The sequence below is a fragment of the Apis laboriosa genome, unplaced genomic scaffold, assembly GCF_014066325.1.
Source record: "Apis laboriosa isolate Shangri-la unplaced genomic scaffold, ASM1406632v1 scaffold12_cov154, whole genome shotgun sequence".
Lineage (NCBI taxonomy): Eukaryota > Metazoa > Arthropoda > Insecta > Hymenoptera > Apidae > Apis > Apis laboriosa.
Window position 1 is genome coordinate 4,599,319 of NW_025221207.1, and position 16,167 is coordinate 4,615,485.

A 16,167-nucleotide genomic window follows, 5' to 3' on the forward strand; every position below is an offset into this window, starting at 1 on the left:
ATTAAAACGACACGAGATAATATTATATGTTGATGTATTGCAAAATGTTAGAAACATAAGATTGTATTTTTTAGCTACATGTCATATATAAAATCTAAAACTAAATTAAAATATTAGTCGCTTTTTTATGCTGCACACACTTCTTGTCATTAGATTATAAAGTAACAAACATAAACTGTTATATTTTAATCATATATAAGCACTTAAAGGCTCAATACTGGTCTGTTGAACTAATAACAGTTCACAGTTATTTTTACTTATATTTCACAATTTTTTGCAATATATTGAAGTATACTACAATTTTATTTATATTATAGACAATATTTAGAAATTCTATTCTGTTTGAATATATATTTTGGTATTTTAAGAAAATTATTTAATTTTGATTAATACATCAAAGTCTATATTTTTTTATGAGATTTAGAAATGACTATATTCATAAAATTAAAATATTATATTAATAAAGGAACAAAATATTTTATTCATAGTTTTAAGAAATATTAATGAGATTTGTAAAATAATTTATAATTATATATTATATATAATTATATTATATTATATAATATAATTATAATAATTATAATATATAATAATATATAAAAAAAGATGAATATAATTTAAATATTTTAAAAATTACAAATTATTTTAATAAAGAAATTTAATGAAATTTTAACATTATTTATGAAGAGCATATTGTGCTTTTTTGAGCTATTTTATAAAATAAACAAATGAATTAAAACAATTTTAAATTAATATTCAGATCATTAATCTATCATGAAATTAAACATTACATATTTTGTCTATATGTACAAAATATGTAATATTTCTACTACTTAGAAATAGTGATGTTTCATTACTGCATCTATTTAATAATCTTTCAATTATATTGAAATTACATTTTAAAAGAAAATAACTCATCTAATTATGAGCTGAATTATTTATAAATCTTTGTTCGCTATATAGTTGTTAAAAAGATCTTATATTAAAGGCTTATTAAAGAACAAATCATGATAATGAAGCAGTCTTACAAAAGTTGATGTAGTACTAAATACATCCGAGGCATTCCTAATAAATGAAATTTTGTCCTTTAAACAGGAGTTTAATGAAGAGTATATTCTTACAAAATCTAAATAAACTAATATGAAATAATACTTAATTATATATCCATTATTTAGATAATTTGTTAATGATTCCATTGTCCAAGGAATGAAGACATGTGATATTTAAAGAAATTTATCATACTTCTGTTGATGTACATTTTCTTCTTTTCTTGCTTTGTATTCGTTTATAAGATTTTTCATTTCCAAGTCCTAACAGATATGTAATTAAATTAAAAGATTACAATTAACACACTTCATATATATTTATAAAAAAATAATCAATTACATAATTTATAAAAAAATACATAAAAACTTACGTTTTAATTGAGCTCCACGGGATCGTGTCATACATGGTGAAGATTTACGTAAAGAAAGCGCTGTTAAAGAAGTTTTCTTTTTTAATTCAACTACTTGTTCCATGGCTGGTGTCATCCATTTTGTTTTGAGTTCACTGTTTTAAAAAATATATAATTGTTATATTATATTTTTATTATATTTAATATATTAAAATATCAAATAATTAATAAATTAAATTGATATTTACTCTAGAGATTTTGGTAATGATTTGTGTCGAAATGCACCTGATTGTTTCTCTTTCATTCTTTCAATTACTCTTAACATGGCATATGTAGGCAAGGATGGAGGAGGTGGAGATGGAGGTGGTGTAAGTGGTGAAGGTGGAGTTTGAATACTAATTTTTGCAAGTTTATCAGGATGAAGTGCCAATACAGCTTCCCAACAAAATTCTTTTTGTTCAACTGGATATTTCGGTTGTGTATTTCGCGTCACACGTATCTAAAAATAATATTTATTATCATAATGAAATAAAATTTAATATTAGAGTATAGTAATAAAATACCTCGCCATTAACAGGTCTGCAAGGTTTTCTTTCTCGTAAGTATGGTCGTTTGAAAGATATGGGATAAGAAATATTTTCGTTAGATTCTCTTATATTATGTAAACATGTAGGAACATCAGTTTTTTGCCTAGAACCAGACTGAAATAAACTACGTAGATAGGAATAATTAGGTTTAGTTTCAAATCCCAATTCGGTAATATATTTCATATATTCCATAATGGCAGCTAATAAAAAATATTAATTATTAATACTTAATTTAAAATCATTCTTTAATTTATAAATTATTAATATTTCTAAAATAGAATTTTATTTAAGATAATAAAATAAATATACATTATTTTTTTGTGCTTAAATAAAATTAAATTTAAAAATATTATTATAGTATATTTAATAAATAATTTAATAACTTACCAGGAGGTTCCTTTTTATAAGGAAAACATTTATGCATAAATAATGGTAAATTTGAAAGTAAAATTTCTTTCTGTGTATGAACTTCTTCTGGATTTATTATTGATGTTGCATTATCATTTTCTCTTTCCCAAGGTAATTTACCACACAACCATTGTAATATGTTATAACCTAATGTTTCTAAATCTCCTCTTCTTGAATGAGCTAATAATAATAATATTAATTTATCATCAAACACAATGATTTAAAAAAAAAAAAAAAAATATATATATATATATATATATTCACAAGAAACTTACTTCCATGATGTGCATCTCTTGATGTGAATTCTAATGTTCCTTCATGGGCTCTTCTTTCATCATGAACAAATGGCTTATGTATACCTGCATTTGTACGAAAACGATATGCCAAACCATAATCAACTAAATAAACTTGAGATTTTCTTGTAGTACCATCTTCTTCACTTAGCAAAATATTTGATCCCTTAACATCTGCATGAGCATATCCTTGACTATGAATATATTCAAGGGCATCCAACTATAGATGTGACAAATTTTAAAAATTATGAATTATAGAATATTTTTTAATTCAATTTGTAAATTCATTAATTTTATAATTAAATACCATTTGAACAGCTAGCCTGTTAACAAGTTTGGTTGGTAATTTTCTTCCATTTGATACAAATAATTTTCCAATATCAATGCCATATCTTGGAATCACTAAAAATCTATATTTTTGTCCTTGATACATATGAGAACCTGATCCTTCATATGTTGGAACACCTATTCGTCTTTTCCCTTGAGATTTACACCAGCTATCAACTAAAATTTATAATAAAAATATAGATATAAAATATAAGTTAAAAATATATTATACATATATTATATAATTTAATTACTTACTCATATGCTTACGAGCTGCTCTTATATAAAAATTCATTTCAACAAATAATGGACCATTATTATGTGGTTCAATTTTTATTACATATTTTGCATCTTGTTCAACAGGAACATTAATGTTATTTGATGCTATAATATAGAATTTTAAAATTAATAGTAAAAGATATATAATATATTCTTAATTATTTATAATATAATGATAATATTATATATATAATATTATGTATATAATATTTAAAAATATATTTTAACAAAAATCAAAATACATTATGTATTTTTATTTGAAGTAAGTTTTATATTATTTTAATAATATATTATCTTTTAATATTATAAAAATAATTACAATATATTTTTTGTTTATTATTATTATTATTATTTTTATTTAAAAAAAAAATATTATAATGATAAATAATACCTAAATATATATCACCAAATCCTCCATATCCTATTGTGTGTCCTAATCTCCATTTCTTCTGTGTAATATCTATTAATATTTCTCCAGCTGGTAATTGATCAGGTAATTTGCAACCTAATGCTGCTACTCTTTTAACAGGTATTTCTTCAACTCGTCTTGGTGCCATTATCACTATGTAGTTATTTACATAAAATTCAAAAATTCATTAATTTATACATTACATATGATTAAAATATTAACTGAATTTATTAAAACTAAAAGATTATATATTTTTTGTAAATTATTTTCACATTCAGACATATTTTAAAATGAAATAAAATTAATTTTCTTCTATATATTTCATTACATTTTATATGTAAGTTCAAAAGAAATTTATAAATAAAAAGATTAAAAATATTTTCAACATTTGATATTTAATTATATATCATATCATTTGTATTTCTGTATATAAAATATAAATAATTAATTAAAAATTATTTTATATATACATTAAAACATTACCTATTAAAACATTAAATTTAAATTTAAAAAAAATAAATTATATTTTACATTTCTATTTATATTAATTTTATATCTATATGTATATAATAATAAAAATGTTTAATATAAATATAATAATTAAAGAAAGATATAATATAATTAAAAATCTAAAATATAAATTAATGTATATATATATATAAATATATATAAATAATATATATATATATATAAATAAATTTATGTATATGTATATATATAAATAAATTTATGTATATACATATGTATCAAATCATTAATTATGTAAAAATATTTATGTATTAAAAATATAAAAAAATAATTTTTTTATAAATTTTACCCATAGAAAAGATTTCATTACCTGCATTATATGAAAATTTTTAAACTATTACATCAGAATAACATATATTTTGAAATTAATAATATTTGAATACATCCTATTCTAACAAATAATTTATTTTTCATAATAAACGTAAATTTATAATTTATTTATTTTTTAATTAAATAACAATTTAATACATGCATTACTATGTAATAATGAAATATCAATACTAAAATATAAAAATAAGAAATAGAAATGTGCATTCTATGTTATTATACAATAATCGTTACTAATATAACAGAAAATATATATTATTTAAATACTTATAAGGTTATTAATAAATTACATAAATATTACTATAAAAATTACTATATTATTATTTATTATATTTTTTCAAAAGTTCATATATAATTCATTTAATTTATTTTCAAAATAATATTATTTTCTATCCTTCTAAATAAGAATAAAAATCTAATTTTAAGGATTCCATGTTCAACTGTCAACTAAAATAATTAATGAAAAACACCAATACAGTTTCATTTTAGCTCGTATACCTCAGAAGAGAAATTAGAGGACATTGCACACAATCTCTTTAATTATCTGGCACATTGGAATCTTCGATAATTTAAAGTATTTCTTTTTTGTGTTTTGAAACTTAATGCTCGAAAAGATTTCACCTAGCGTAAGAATGCACCACACTGCCATTTCATGAACTAAGGTGTTTAACGGAAACCGATTAACTAAAGAAGGCGTCCTTAAATTCATATTATTTTGACCAAATATTTAAATTTTAGAAATGACAATTAAAAATAGTCTATTTTATTTTACAATTATGTTTTAAATTTATAAGATTTTAAATATAGAAAGTATTAAAAATTATATTAAAAACGTTAAAAATTTTCAGGATTTTTATATAATCATTTTTATTAATAATTTTATTAATAATTCTTTAATTATTTCCTGATATATTTAATTCATTTTCATAAATATAAAGAAAAATGGATTTACATATACATGATAATGAAATTTTATGCACATTTAATGAATATTTTTTTCTAATACAATTATTCATAATTAATAATGTTAAATAATCAATCAAATATTTACATAAATTTTTATCTGAATAAAGAATTAAATATTTTAACTAATTCCATATTAGTTTTATGCAAAGATTTTTATTTAAATATTGAATAACGATGTAAAATTTTTATAATTATTTTTTATATTCCAAATTTGAGATAACTAAAAAATAATAAAAAAAAAAGAATTGCAATTATAAATATTTAATAAATTTTCAAATAATATTATATATAAAAGCTATATAAAAAGATTGATGTAATTATAATGCAATTTGATACATAAACCGGTTTCTCTGGCATTAATATACGTAAACATAGATTTATTATATTACATTGTAATGATACTTTTTATAACATACTTTATATAATAACAAAATACATGAAAATTTGAATTAAAATTAAGTATTCTTACAAAAAATATAATTAATAAATAATATATATAATTTAAATCATTTAATATTAATATTAATATATTTTGCATTAATATAACATAATAAATATTTAACAAATTATGAAACAAACGTATAATAAAATAAACATATATAATACAATTTTTTAAGATGAGTTTTTGAACACATGGGAAATGTACCATCAACCATAGCCTTCTAGAAGCAATCAGCGCATGAAGCCGTAATGGGCGAAAAGAAGTGATTACAAGCTGACGGATTGTGAAAGTGGAAGTTTCAATTTATGTGTTTATTGTAATATTTCTTTATCTCTAAAGTTCTAATAAAATGACGTAAATATTTTTTAAACGATGGTTGATGTTTTATTTCTATTTTCAAATATATTATGTAAGTATGAAATTAGTCTTTCATTACGATTATTTAATGGTTAGAATACTAAAGCATCCATTAGTGTCTTGTCTAGTATCTATAATTATTATTATGAAAAGTATGTTTTTATATAATAAATTTATCGAATAATATTTATGTATTTATACATAGTTCAAATATTCGTTATGAAATATTAATTAATATAATGTTGAATTAATGTTTGTATTTAATTGTATTTCAAGAATACTTAGAAATATTGTTATATATTAAAGGTTATTTAACGATAATTTTTAAGACACTTTATATGATATTTTTATTTTGTAAATATAACATAATTAAAATATATACATATTCTTAACTATTTAATACAAGTACAAATATTAGGTTTCTAACACATTTAGTAAATTTTTATCTTCATCATTTTATTATCTATATTTTATAAATTAAATTATTATAATTGTAAGTATAAATTATAATAATTTATTAAATTCAATAATAAAATTTATTAAATTCAAAATCAAATTAATCTTTACTATCTTTTATATTTATATATATTATTATATATCTTTTATTATACATATTATTATATATCTTTTATATTTTTTTTTATATTAAATCAGATATTAAATTAATGTGTTATATATTTTAGTGAGGACACTGCCATAGTATTATTTAAAATAAGAAATGTCTTATCCTGGTCAACCTCCAATGGGAATACCAGGCATGCCACCAATGCCTTACATGGTTGGCGCACCTCCACCAATTATTGGTGGTGTAATGCCTATGGCACATGTAAGTCAACATAAAATTAATTTTATCTAAGCATGATATTTTTCGTGTTTTTGCGTGGTATTGGTAAATTTTTAATCTTCTGTTAAATATCTTCTATGCACTGATAAATTTATAATCTTCTGTTACATATTTTCTATGCACTTGAGATAAGTTAATAAAATTATTTTCTTAATTAAAATTTTAATATAAAATAATTTAGAAAATATAAATTTTTATTTATTTTTATAGAGAATAAAAATATACATAATATATTTTTCAAATATTAATCTCTTAATACTTGATTAAATGTAATTAAAAGTCAATATATTATAATTTATTTATATATATATATATATAATATTAAACTTGTTTATTTAACTTGTTTTTTAAATAAACAATAAAAATGTATTTAAATGTTATAAATTTTTATTAACAAATAGAATATATATCTTTAGTTATATTAAAAAATAAAATTGAAAAGCATGTAATATTTAATTTTGTTAATGTTGTGCAAATAAATGATAACATATGTTAAATAAAAGAAATTATTACACAGCTTTATATTTTCAACTTTATATCATAATTATAAATTTTTCTATATATTAATGCAATTATTTTGTATATTATAATAACATTTTGCATTTAAATTATAATGTTAAAGAATGCATATTAATTAACTATTTATGCTGTAGAATTGAATGGATTGAATTGATTATTTTTTAAATTTATGTTTTTCACAGAAATTTTTTTCTTCAGTTCTTTCTATTTAATATATGCATGTTTTGCTTCTGTAATAAAGAATAATAAAAAGAAAAAGATTAATATGCTATTAGGGGGAGGGGAGGTTCTGGACTGCATGAGTAGAGATGTGCATTATTAAGAATACTACCATTTATAAAACATAGATGATTCCAACACCCGTATCTGCGATGCAGACCTCAGCTCCAGCTGTGCGGTATGCACGTAACCAAAACCGTCATGACAATAATCGTCGTCGTGAAAGAGAATCTGGTCCACCAGTTACTGTATTTATTGGTAACATTATGGAAAGAGCACCTGATGTAATGATTCGACATATTCTGGGTGCATGTGGTCATGTTCTTTCATGGAAGAGAGTTCAAGCTTTTGGATTTTGCGAATATGCAGGTCCTGATGCAGGTCTTAGAGCAGTTAGATTACTTCATGATATGGAAATAGGTACAAAGAAACTTGTTGTCAAAGTTGATGCAAAAGCTAAAGTTGTTTTGGATCAATTTAAAGGTAAATTTATTTACATATATATATATATATATATATGTAAATAGAATATTTGTGTAGATATACAGTAGTGCTCACTGAAATTTTAATAAATTGGAATTCGTATTACAATTCAAACAAAACAGATAATAATTTTTTTTTAGAAATACATTCAAATATTTTTTTTCATTTTTATCATATATATTTGAGTTATATTGAACTTGAAGCACAAATTATATTAGAAAATATTGAAATTGAATTATTATAATTTAGTTCAAATGATTTTATTATGAATTTAAGCAAGCACTATTGTATATATGTATATGGATATGTTTTTGGATTTTTTATTTTTTCCATTACAGCGGAAAGAAGAAAAAAATTAAGAGGAGGTCAGTCACCTTTACAAGATGAAACATCAATTGAAGGAACAGAAGGAGAAGAAGGTGAAGATTACATGGATGAGGGTATGAGAGTAGTGGATGCAGATGCACTAGCACGTATTAATCAAATTATAGCTGAACATGCTGCTGATCTAGAAATGGCTCAAACTGCTCCTGGTAGCGTATTCATTCTGTTGGTAGCAATATATTTAATTAAATTAGGGAACTATATAATATATTTTATATATATTATATATGGTAATAAATATTTTATATGTTATAGAAGAACATCAAACGAAAATGGTTGCAAAATCTTTAAACTTGGATGATGCAGAAATAGAAGAAAGTAAAAGAGACTTGATTACCCGAGAAATTGGAAAATTCAGGGAAGTTATGAAGGTAATTATTTTTATAATTATTTTATAAATTTTGTTATGTTATTCCTATTTTTCTGCCCTTCTTTTTGTCATATTATCAAATATAATATATTAAAATATTAGAAGGTATTAAGAATTGTGGTCAAATAGGATTGGATAAAAAATTTGCAAAAAAATTTAGGTATATAAATAAATATTAATAATTGTTATAAAATTATTAGTGCTATTTATATAAATTTTTTATGAAGCATTATAAACATTATTCTGTAAAATATTGTAGTTTTTCTTAAAAAAAATTTACTATTTTCCTATTTAACATAATAATGTTACATGTTTTTCATTTTTCATTTTTAAAATTTTTTCTTTGAAAAAAAAGTTTTTAAAACAAAACTGTAATATATATATATATATATCAAACATATATTATTATAATCCTTTTTTTGCATTTGATTAATATTTAAATGTTAATAGAAATTAATAATTATTTCTCTATTTTTTTTTTGTTTTGTATAAATGATTAAGAATATGTTTGTAATACTTTGTAATATTTATTCTATTATCTTAAAAACATATGAATAAATATAAATGAATTTTTTTTTGTTTTTTCAAATAAAAAAATAAAATTAATCATTTTATAAATATAAAGAAATAACAAAATGTTAATATATTTTTGATGAATAATAATTAGTAAAATTTATACATGATAAATTCTCAGATATTTTTATAATTTAAATAATATAATGTGATGTAAATATGAATTTATAAACATTTAATGCGTTTAATTTTGATTACATCTATAATTCATGTTAGACAATTGTTTGTTGAACTCGCAGCATATCTATATAAAAAATTAAATGCATTTGGGCAGGCAAAAGGGGATTACAAGTGCATAATTATAAACTTTAGTTTTTAAGTATTTTGTGATAAAGTGCGTGTGTGCTATGTTAGCTCTAAATAATTGGAGCCGTGACTCGTTGCTATAATTATAATAACAGGCAGCGTGCGTCGCACACAGCAAACGCACACGCCTAGGAATGCTGTGTGTGGGGACCACTCTTTCACTCACTCATTGGCTCTGAAGGGAGTCAATCACAGCACATCCCTCGTATTTTCGCAGGCAGCTGCAGCCTCGTCGGTAAGTCAGAGTATATCCAACCAACAAAACATGAAAAAACAAGAAATGTGCAATATTAAGACGGGAGAATCTCGTAACTCTACAACATGCTGACACCGTATAGCCAATATATCTGTTTCTATTGGAACTCCATTTTCTTAATCGTCGCATATAATTCTGCGTTATACTAATAGCATTATTGCTATTGTATTTTGAATACAACTTATTCCATACAATCAAATTTCTTTATCTACTTCTATACTTATTGTGCTAAATTGCTAGCACTGATAATTATATAAAGATATAATTTATTTTCTATTTTATAATATTTAAAAAAAAAAATATTTTGAAGAAATAATACAAATATTTTTGTAATGATACAGATAAAGATATATCATGGAAAATAAATAAATATTATGATATTTAATTATCAAAGTATTAGATTGATATATTTTTAATATATATATAATTTAAAAAAATATTATTTTATTAATAATAAATAGTATTGATTTTCTTCTTATATAATTAATTTTATATTTATTGTAAAATTGTAGAATATTTATATTATTTTTTAAAATTATAAAATTCTTTAAAATTATTTTATTATTTGTTTAATTTTTTATACTAAAAATTATGCGTATTATTTTATTTGTAATTCATTTTTATATTTATTTTAAAGTCTAGCAATTTAGTACGAGTATATAGAAGATCAGTAAAGTACCATTTCTAATTTTTACACATTGTTTAGGATTAAAAATCAAAATATCATTTTGAACAAAGAAATTTGACGCTGACATATTTTATAATATATTCTTAGATAGATTATTAATAGGATCGAGACTTTCTGAATCCTACACACAATGAAATGATTTTGTCTTCACAATGGCGACTGTTCAGTTGTTGTCTTTATTTTGTGTAAACAGCTTCTGTCAGCGTCTCGATCAGACATGTAGTACCTAGGTGCGCGCTCCTCCATTCTCCGGTACCACCACACTGACTGACCAAGTCAACTTCACACCGTGAGTAAACTCCACAACCATGAGCCAACACAACCATTCGGTTCTTGTAGTTTTGTTAGTGAACTGCCCATCTGAATACCTATGACCACTGATATTTCATGTTTCAACAGTCTGTTTTTTTCCTCATATGTGCATCTACTTTTATGCACTCAGTTACTCTATCCTTATTAGTTTAAAAGATTATGGGTTATTGTATGGATATCTAATCTTAAAAAATAAGAAAAAACAATTCATAATTTTGAATGTTTTTTCTTATATATTATAATTTTATGTAAATTTATATAGGTATGTATGCTATATTGATAATGTTATAAGCAGAAAGGAATAAATTAAGTTAGGCTAATTTTGTTACAAAAATAATATTCATCAGAGTCTATGATTTAGGACTCTCCAAGCAATAACCCATTATTGTTATTATTATATCAAGTAAGGATGAACCATATTAATTTATTTCTAAGACGTTACGTTGATAATACGGGACGATAAGGGTGGGCAAACTTTTGTGTATTTGATATCCAACAGTTTGCTGCATCAGCTGCATAGCCAGAAGAAAACAAAGTTGACAGACGTGTGACAGTTTCTTGGCAAAAGTGAAAGATGTTTTGGTGGAATCCCTTCTTCGTGATGACTCCGCTTCTGATTGGTATAATACTTTCTAATAATTATTGAGTATTGACAAGAAATCTAAATATTCACCCCTTTCGACTCTTAGTCTTATATAGCTTTAGACACTATTAATTTACAGGCACATTCGCAATGTTGTAAGTACATTGGGTGGCCTCTACAATGCGTCTGTTAGCATTAAGGTATCTTAATCTAAGTAGAGCTTAAGAAATTTCTTATGCTTGTTTCCAAAATTTATACCTGCACCTAGGTAATTGATATGTAAACAAGATTTCGTGTAAGATGCTGCTGACCGAGAATACTCTAGTGGAGTGAGTATACTACATTGAGATGAACAGAATTATGATACTTGATATGTGGTTAATTTTTGTGCAACTAGTAATCGTTCAACATTGCAATTTATAAAATGTTAGATATTAAAATTATTTATATAAAATTTAAAAAATAAATTTTTAAGTTTCTCGTTTTTCATAAGGAATTGAAACTTCCGTATAATAAAATATTTTATTCCAAATAGTAAAATTTTTTTAATTTGTCGATAATATCAATATACTTTTTATATACTTCGATATTATTTAGCAAAATATATATGTATATATATATATATATATATGTATATGTATAATATATATATATATATATATATATATTACTTTTTGAACAATACAAATTTTTTGTGTGAATATTTTATACGAGATATTTCATATTTCATTAATATGCATATGTATTTGGGCATCTATATTTTGACTTAAAAAAGTAATAATACTGCACTATTATAGTGTAATGATATTACCACTTTTATATACATTAACTAACTTTACACTTACAGTAACCTTTTTCTACCCTTTAATTTTTATAACTCAGGAGGATACGATTGCTAGTTTTTGCGTTTTATTATCACAGCCTGATAAGTTTTGTATTAATTATTTAGTCTCACCTATTTTTTTATTTTTGTGTTTTATAGAAGCAGGAAGAGGAAAAGGCTCAAGTAAAACGGAAGAAAGAAGCTGTTGAAAAAGAAGAACGAGAGAAACGGGAAAAAGAGCGACGAGATAGGCGAGATGGCAGTAGTACTAAAGACGACCAGGACGGTGATCTTGGTAGTCCTACATCTCATAAGGGTCGTAGTAGTAGTACTGGAAGTAGTAGAAGAGATAAACGACGATCTAAATCTAGGTAATAACATTCATAATGATTTTTAAAAGCAATTAATTTCATTTTAAAATTTATATATATAATATGCATTACATAAAACGTATATTTATTATATATTATTTATTACAAAATAAATTATATTATCTAATATAATGCATAAATTTAATATTTAATTATTATCTATATGTTTATAATTTTAATATAATTAAGTAGAAAATAAGTAGAAAAAAAATTAAACTGATACTTAAAATTTTACTATTACGATCAGATTTAATAATGATTTTATATGATTTATTATTTAAGATCTAAGGAACGAGACAGGGATCGTCAGAGAAGTGATAGAGAGCGTGATAGAGATAGAGATAGAGAAAGAGATAGAGAACGAGAACGAGAAAGAGATCGTGATCGTGAAAGAGAACGTGAGCGTGAACGTGAAAGAGACAGAGAAAGGGAAAGAGACAGAGAACGTGAAAGAGAACGTGAAAGAGAAGAAGCGAGGAAAACTGAAAGAGAAATTATGCGTGAAAGAGAGGAAGAAGAAGAGGCGAAGGAAAGAAAAAAAAACGAAAGAAGAGCAAGAGAAAAAGAAGCAGCTTATCAAGAACGTTTGAGAGCATGGGAAACACGGGAACGTCGTAAACAAAAAGAATATGAAAAAGAAGCGGAAAAACGTCGAGCAAAACGGGAAGCACGAGAAAGAGAAGCAAAACGATTGAAAGAATTTCTCGAAGACTACGATGATGAAAGAGACGATGCTAAATATTACAAAGGTAAAGAACTTTCACGTCGTTTGGAAGAGAGAGCACTTGAAGCTGAAGCTGATTCACGAGATCGTTGCGCCGAGCGTCAAGAACTTCAACGTCTTCGCGATAAACTTTATGCTGATGCTTCTCATCCAGATCCAGCAGCTGAATTTGAAAGGGTACAATAATTTTAAATAGCATTATATTTAGATTTATGATTTATCATAATATTGATCAATCAAAGAATTATATCATTTATTTATTTTTCTATTTGAACAAAATATATTTTTTTATATAATTTATATATATATATATAATTCATTGTTTATTTTATTATTATATAATTTTTATTATATTATATAATAAAATAATGTATTTGTTATTGTTTAATTTTAGTTGAAAGCTGAAAGGGAGGAACAATATAAGCCTAAACCGGTTATTACAATAATTGACGAAGAAGATGAAAAAGTAGTGAAAAAAGAAAAGGAAGTTATGCCACCTATAGAAACTGAACCAATTGAAAGTGATAGTGACGAATGTGTGCAATTTGATGATGCTTCCCAATCAGAAGTACCATCTAGAACGCCACCTAGACATCATCATCATCATCGAAGACATCATCGTCATCATCAAAATCATCATCGTGATGGGGAAGAAAATGAAGAAATTGTAGAAACGGATAGAGAGAGTGTAAAGGGTACGAGATCGTCACCTTCGCATCAAACAGTAACAACACCAGTTCAATCCATTCCACCCACGTTAGACGAAGATTCACGTATGTCTCTTGTTAGTGAACCAGAAAAAACGGGTAGTAGTGAGTAAATAATTAATTTTTTAATTTATAAGAAAATATATATTTTTTTTGTGTATCACATTTATATTGCTATAGGTAATTTTATACCATTTGCCATGGGAAGCGGAGGAAATCGTGGTGGTGATCATGGAATTGGTAATAAAACTCCTGCTAGTCCAAGTACAGCTGTTAATGTTAGTTCACAACAAATAAATCAGAATAAAAAGAAAGGTCGAATTGACGTTAAAGATGTATTTAATAATGACGATGATGATGATGGTGCTAATAATGCAAAGAAACGTAAACTAGTTCCTTTAGGTAATATATAAGTAGATAAATTATTAATTTATTTTTTATTTAAATAATTTTTTATATAATTTTATACGATTTTTTAATACAAATTATATTTTAGATTACGGCGAGGAAAAAAAGAAAAAATCTAATGAAGAAGCTCCTAAAGCTGGAAAAGAAGAAAGTACAAAAAGTCAAGAAGAGAAACGAAAACACATAAAATCCCTTATTGATAAAATACCTACAGATAAAAATGCTTTATTTGGATATCAACTTGATTGGGCAGTAATAGATAATGTAAGATATATTTTTAATATTTTTAAGAATGTGTTTTATTATTTTTATATAATATTATAAATAAATAAAATATGTTAAGTTTTTTTATTTTTATAGACATTAATGGAAAAAAGGATAAGGCCGTGGATTAATAAAAAAATTATTGAATATATTGGAGAACCTGAACCTACATTAGTAGATTTTATTTGTAGTAAAGTAATGGCTGGCAGTTCTCCTCAGGGCATACTTGATGATGTACAGATGGTAAATGATTTTTGTTCTGTCAAATGTAAAATATTAATTTATTGATTTTATTACGATATATATTATAGGTATTGGATGAAGAAGCAGAAGTTTTTGTAGTGAAAATGTGGAGGTTATTAATTTACGAAGTTGAAGCTAAAAAAATGGGCTTAGTTAAATAAATGAAATATCAATTAAAGTACTAAACTCGACTTGAAAATTTATACTACACATCAAACTCCTTTGGTTAAAATGTACTATTTAGATTATATATCCTAATATACAATTACTTATGTATAATTTGTAGGATTTTTCGCTAGATGAAAAACAAGGTGTTGCTGATTGATAGGTAAACTAAATGTGTAGCAATTGAAATGTTAAATACAAATTGTAATTACGATTTATAATATTTGAGTTGTGTTTTTCTAAATTTGCTTATCCATAGTTTTATAAAGAAACCTTTTATTAATATGTTCATAAATAATAGATTTTTTTTTAGATATTTCAAAAAAAGCTTAATAGATATAAATTTTATTAGATAATTATATAATCCTATAAATCATAAATATTCCTACAAATTGCAAAGCAGTTTAATTTGTACATGGATATGGTAAAAATAATTATTTTTCTTAAGACATTTGTAATCTTTTTAAATTAATATTCTATGTTTTATATTGAGTTAGTTTAATAAGGTAGTTATTAAAAATATTATTATAAATTTTCTATTCAATGAAAAACACGATATTTAAAAAAAGGAACTATTTTTACGGTAATATAATTAATGAAAAGTTA

The 16,167-nt window shown here is 23.3% G+C and overlaps 2 protein-coding genes across 4 annotated transcripts; one reads left to right on the forward strand and one right to left on the reverse strand.

Moving 5' to 3' along the window:
* Nucleotides 1-707: 707 nt before the first annotated feature.
* Nucleotides 708-5,221, reverse strand: LOC122720502 (serine/threonine-protein kinase VRK1-like). Its single transcript, XM_043947264.1, has 10 exons — nt 5,053-5,221; nt 3,682-3,852; nt 3,270-3,395; nt 2,992-3,188; nt 2,667-2,904; nt 2,371-2,571; nt 1,960-2,183; nt 1,645-1,895; nt 1,418-1,551; nt 708-1,310 (listed from the first exon to the last, which is right to left on the reverse strand). Exons 2-10 carry the CDS (start codon nt 3,845-3,847, stop codon nt 1,237-1,239), a joined length of 1,611 nt encoding a protein of 536 aa, XP_043803199.1. The 5' UTR covers nt 3,848-3,852; nt 5,053-5,221; the 3' UTR covers nt 708-1,236.
* A 1,003-nt stretch (nt 5,222-6,224) lies between these two features.
* On the forward strand, nt 6,225-15,784 carry LOC122720357 (RNA-binding protein 25). 3 transcript variants are annotated; one of them, XM_043947001.1, is made up of 12 exons: nt 6,225-6,371; nt 7,003-7,145; nt 8,030-8,384; nt 8,723-8,917; nt 9,024-9,139; nt 12,839-13,050; nt 13,333-13,951; nt 14,169-14,586; nt 14,662-14,883; nt 14,978-15,153; nt 15,250-15,396; nt 15,465-15,784. In XM_043947001.1, the coding sequence occupies exons 2-12, from the start codon at nt 7,038-7,040 to the stop codon at nt 15,555-15,557; spliced, it is 2,661 nt and encodes an 886-aa protein (XP_043802936.1). In that variant the 5' UTR covers nt 6,225-6,371; nt 7,003-7,037; the 3' UTR covers nt 15,558-15,784. The 3 variants fall into 3 exon arrangements, with proteins under 3 accessions (XP_043802936.1, XP_043802937.1, XP_043802938.1); XM_043947002.1 differs by having other exon boundaries at nt 9,027-9,139; XM_043947003.1 differs by having other exon boundaries at nt 8,060-8,384.
* Nucleotides 15,785-16,167: the final 383 nt, after the last annotated feature.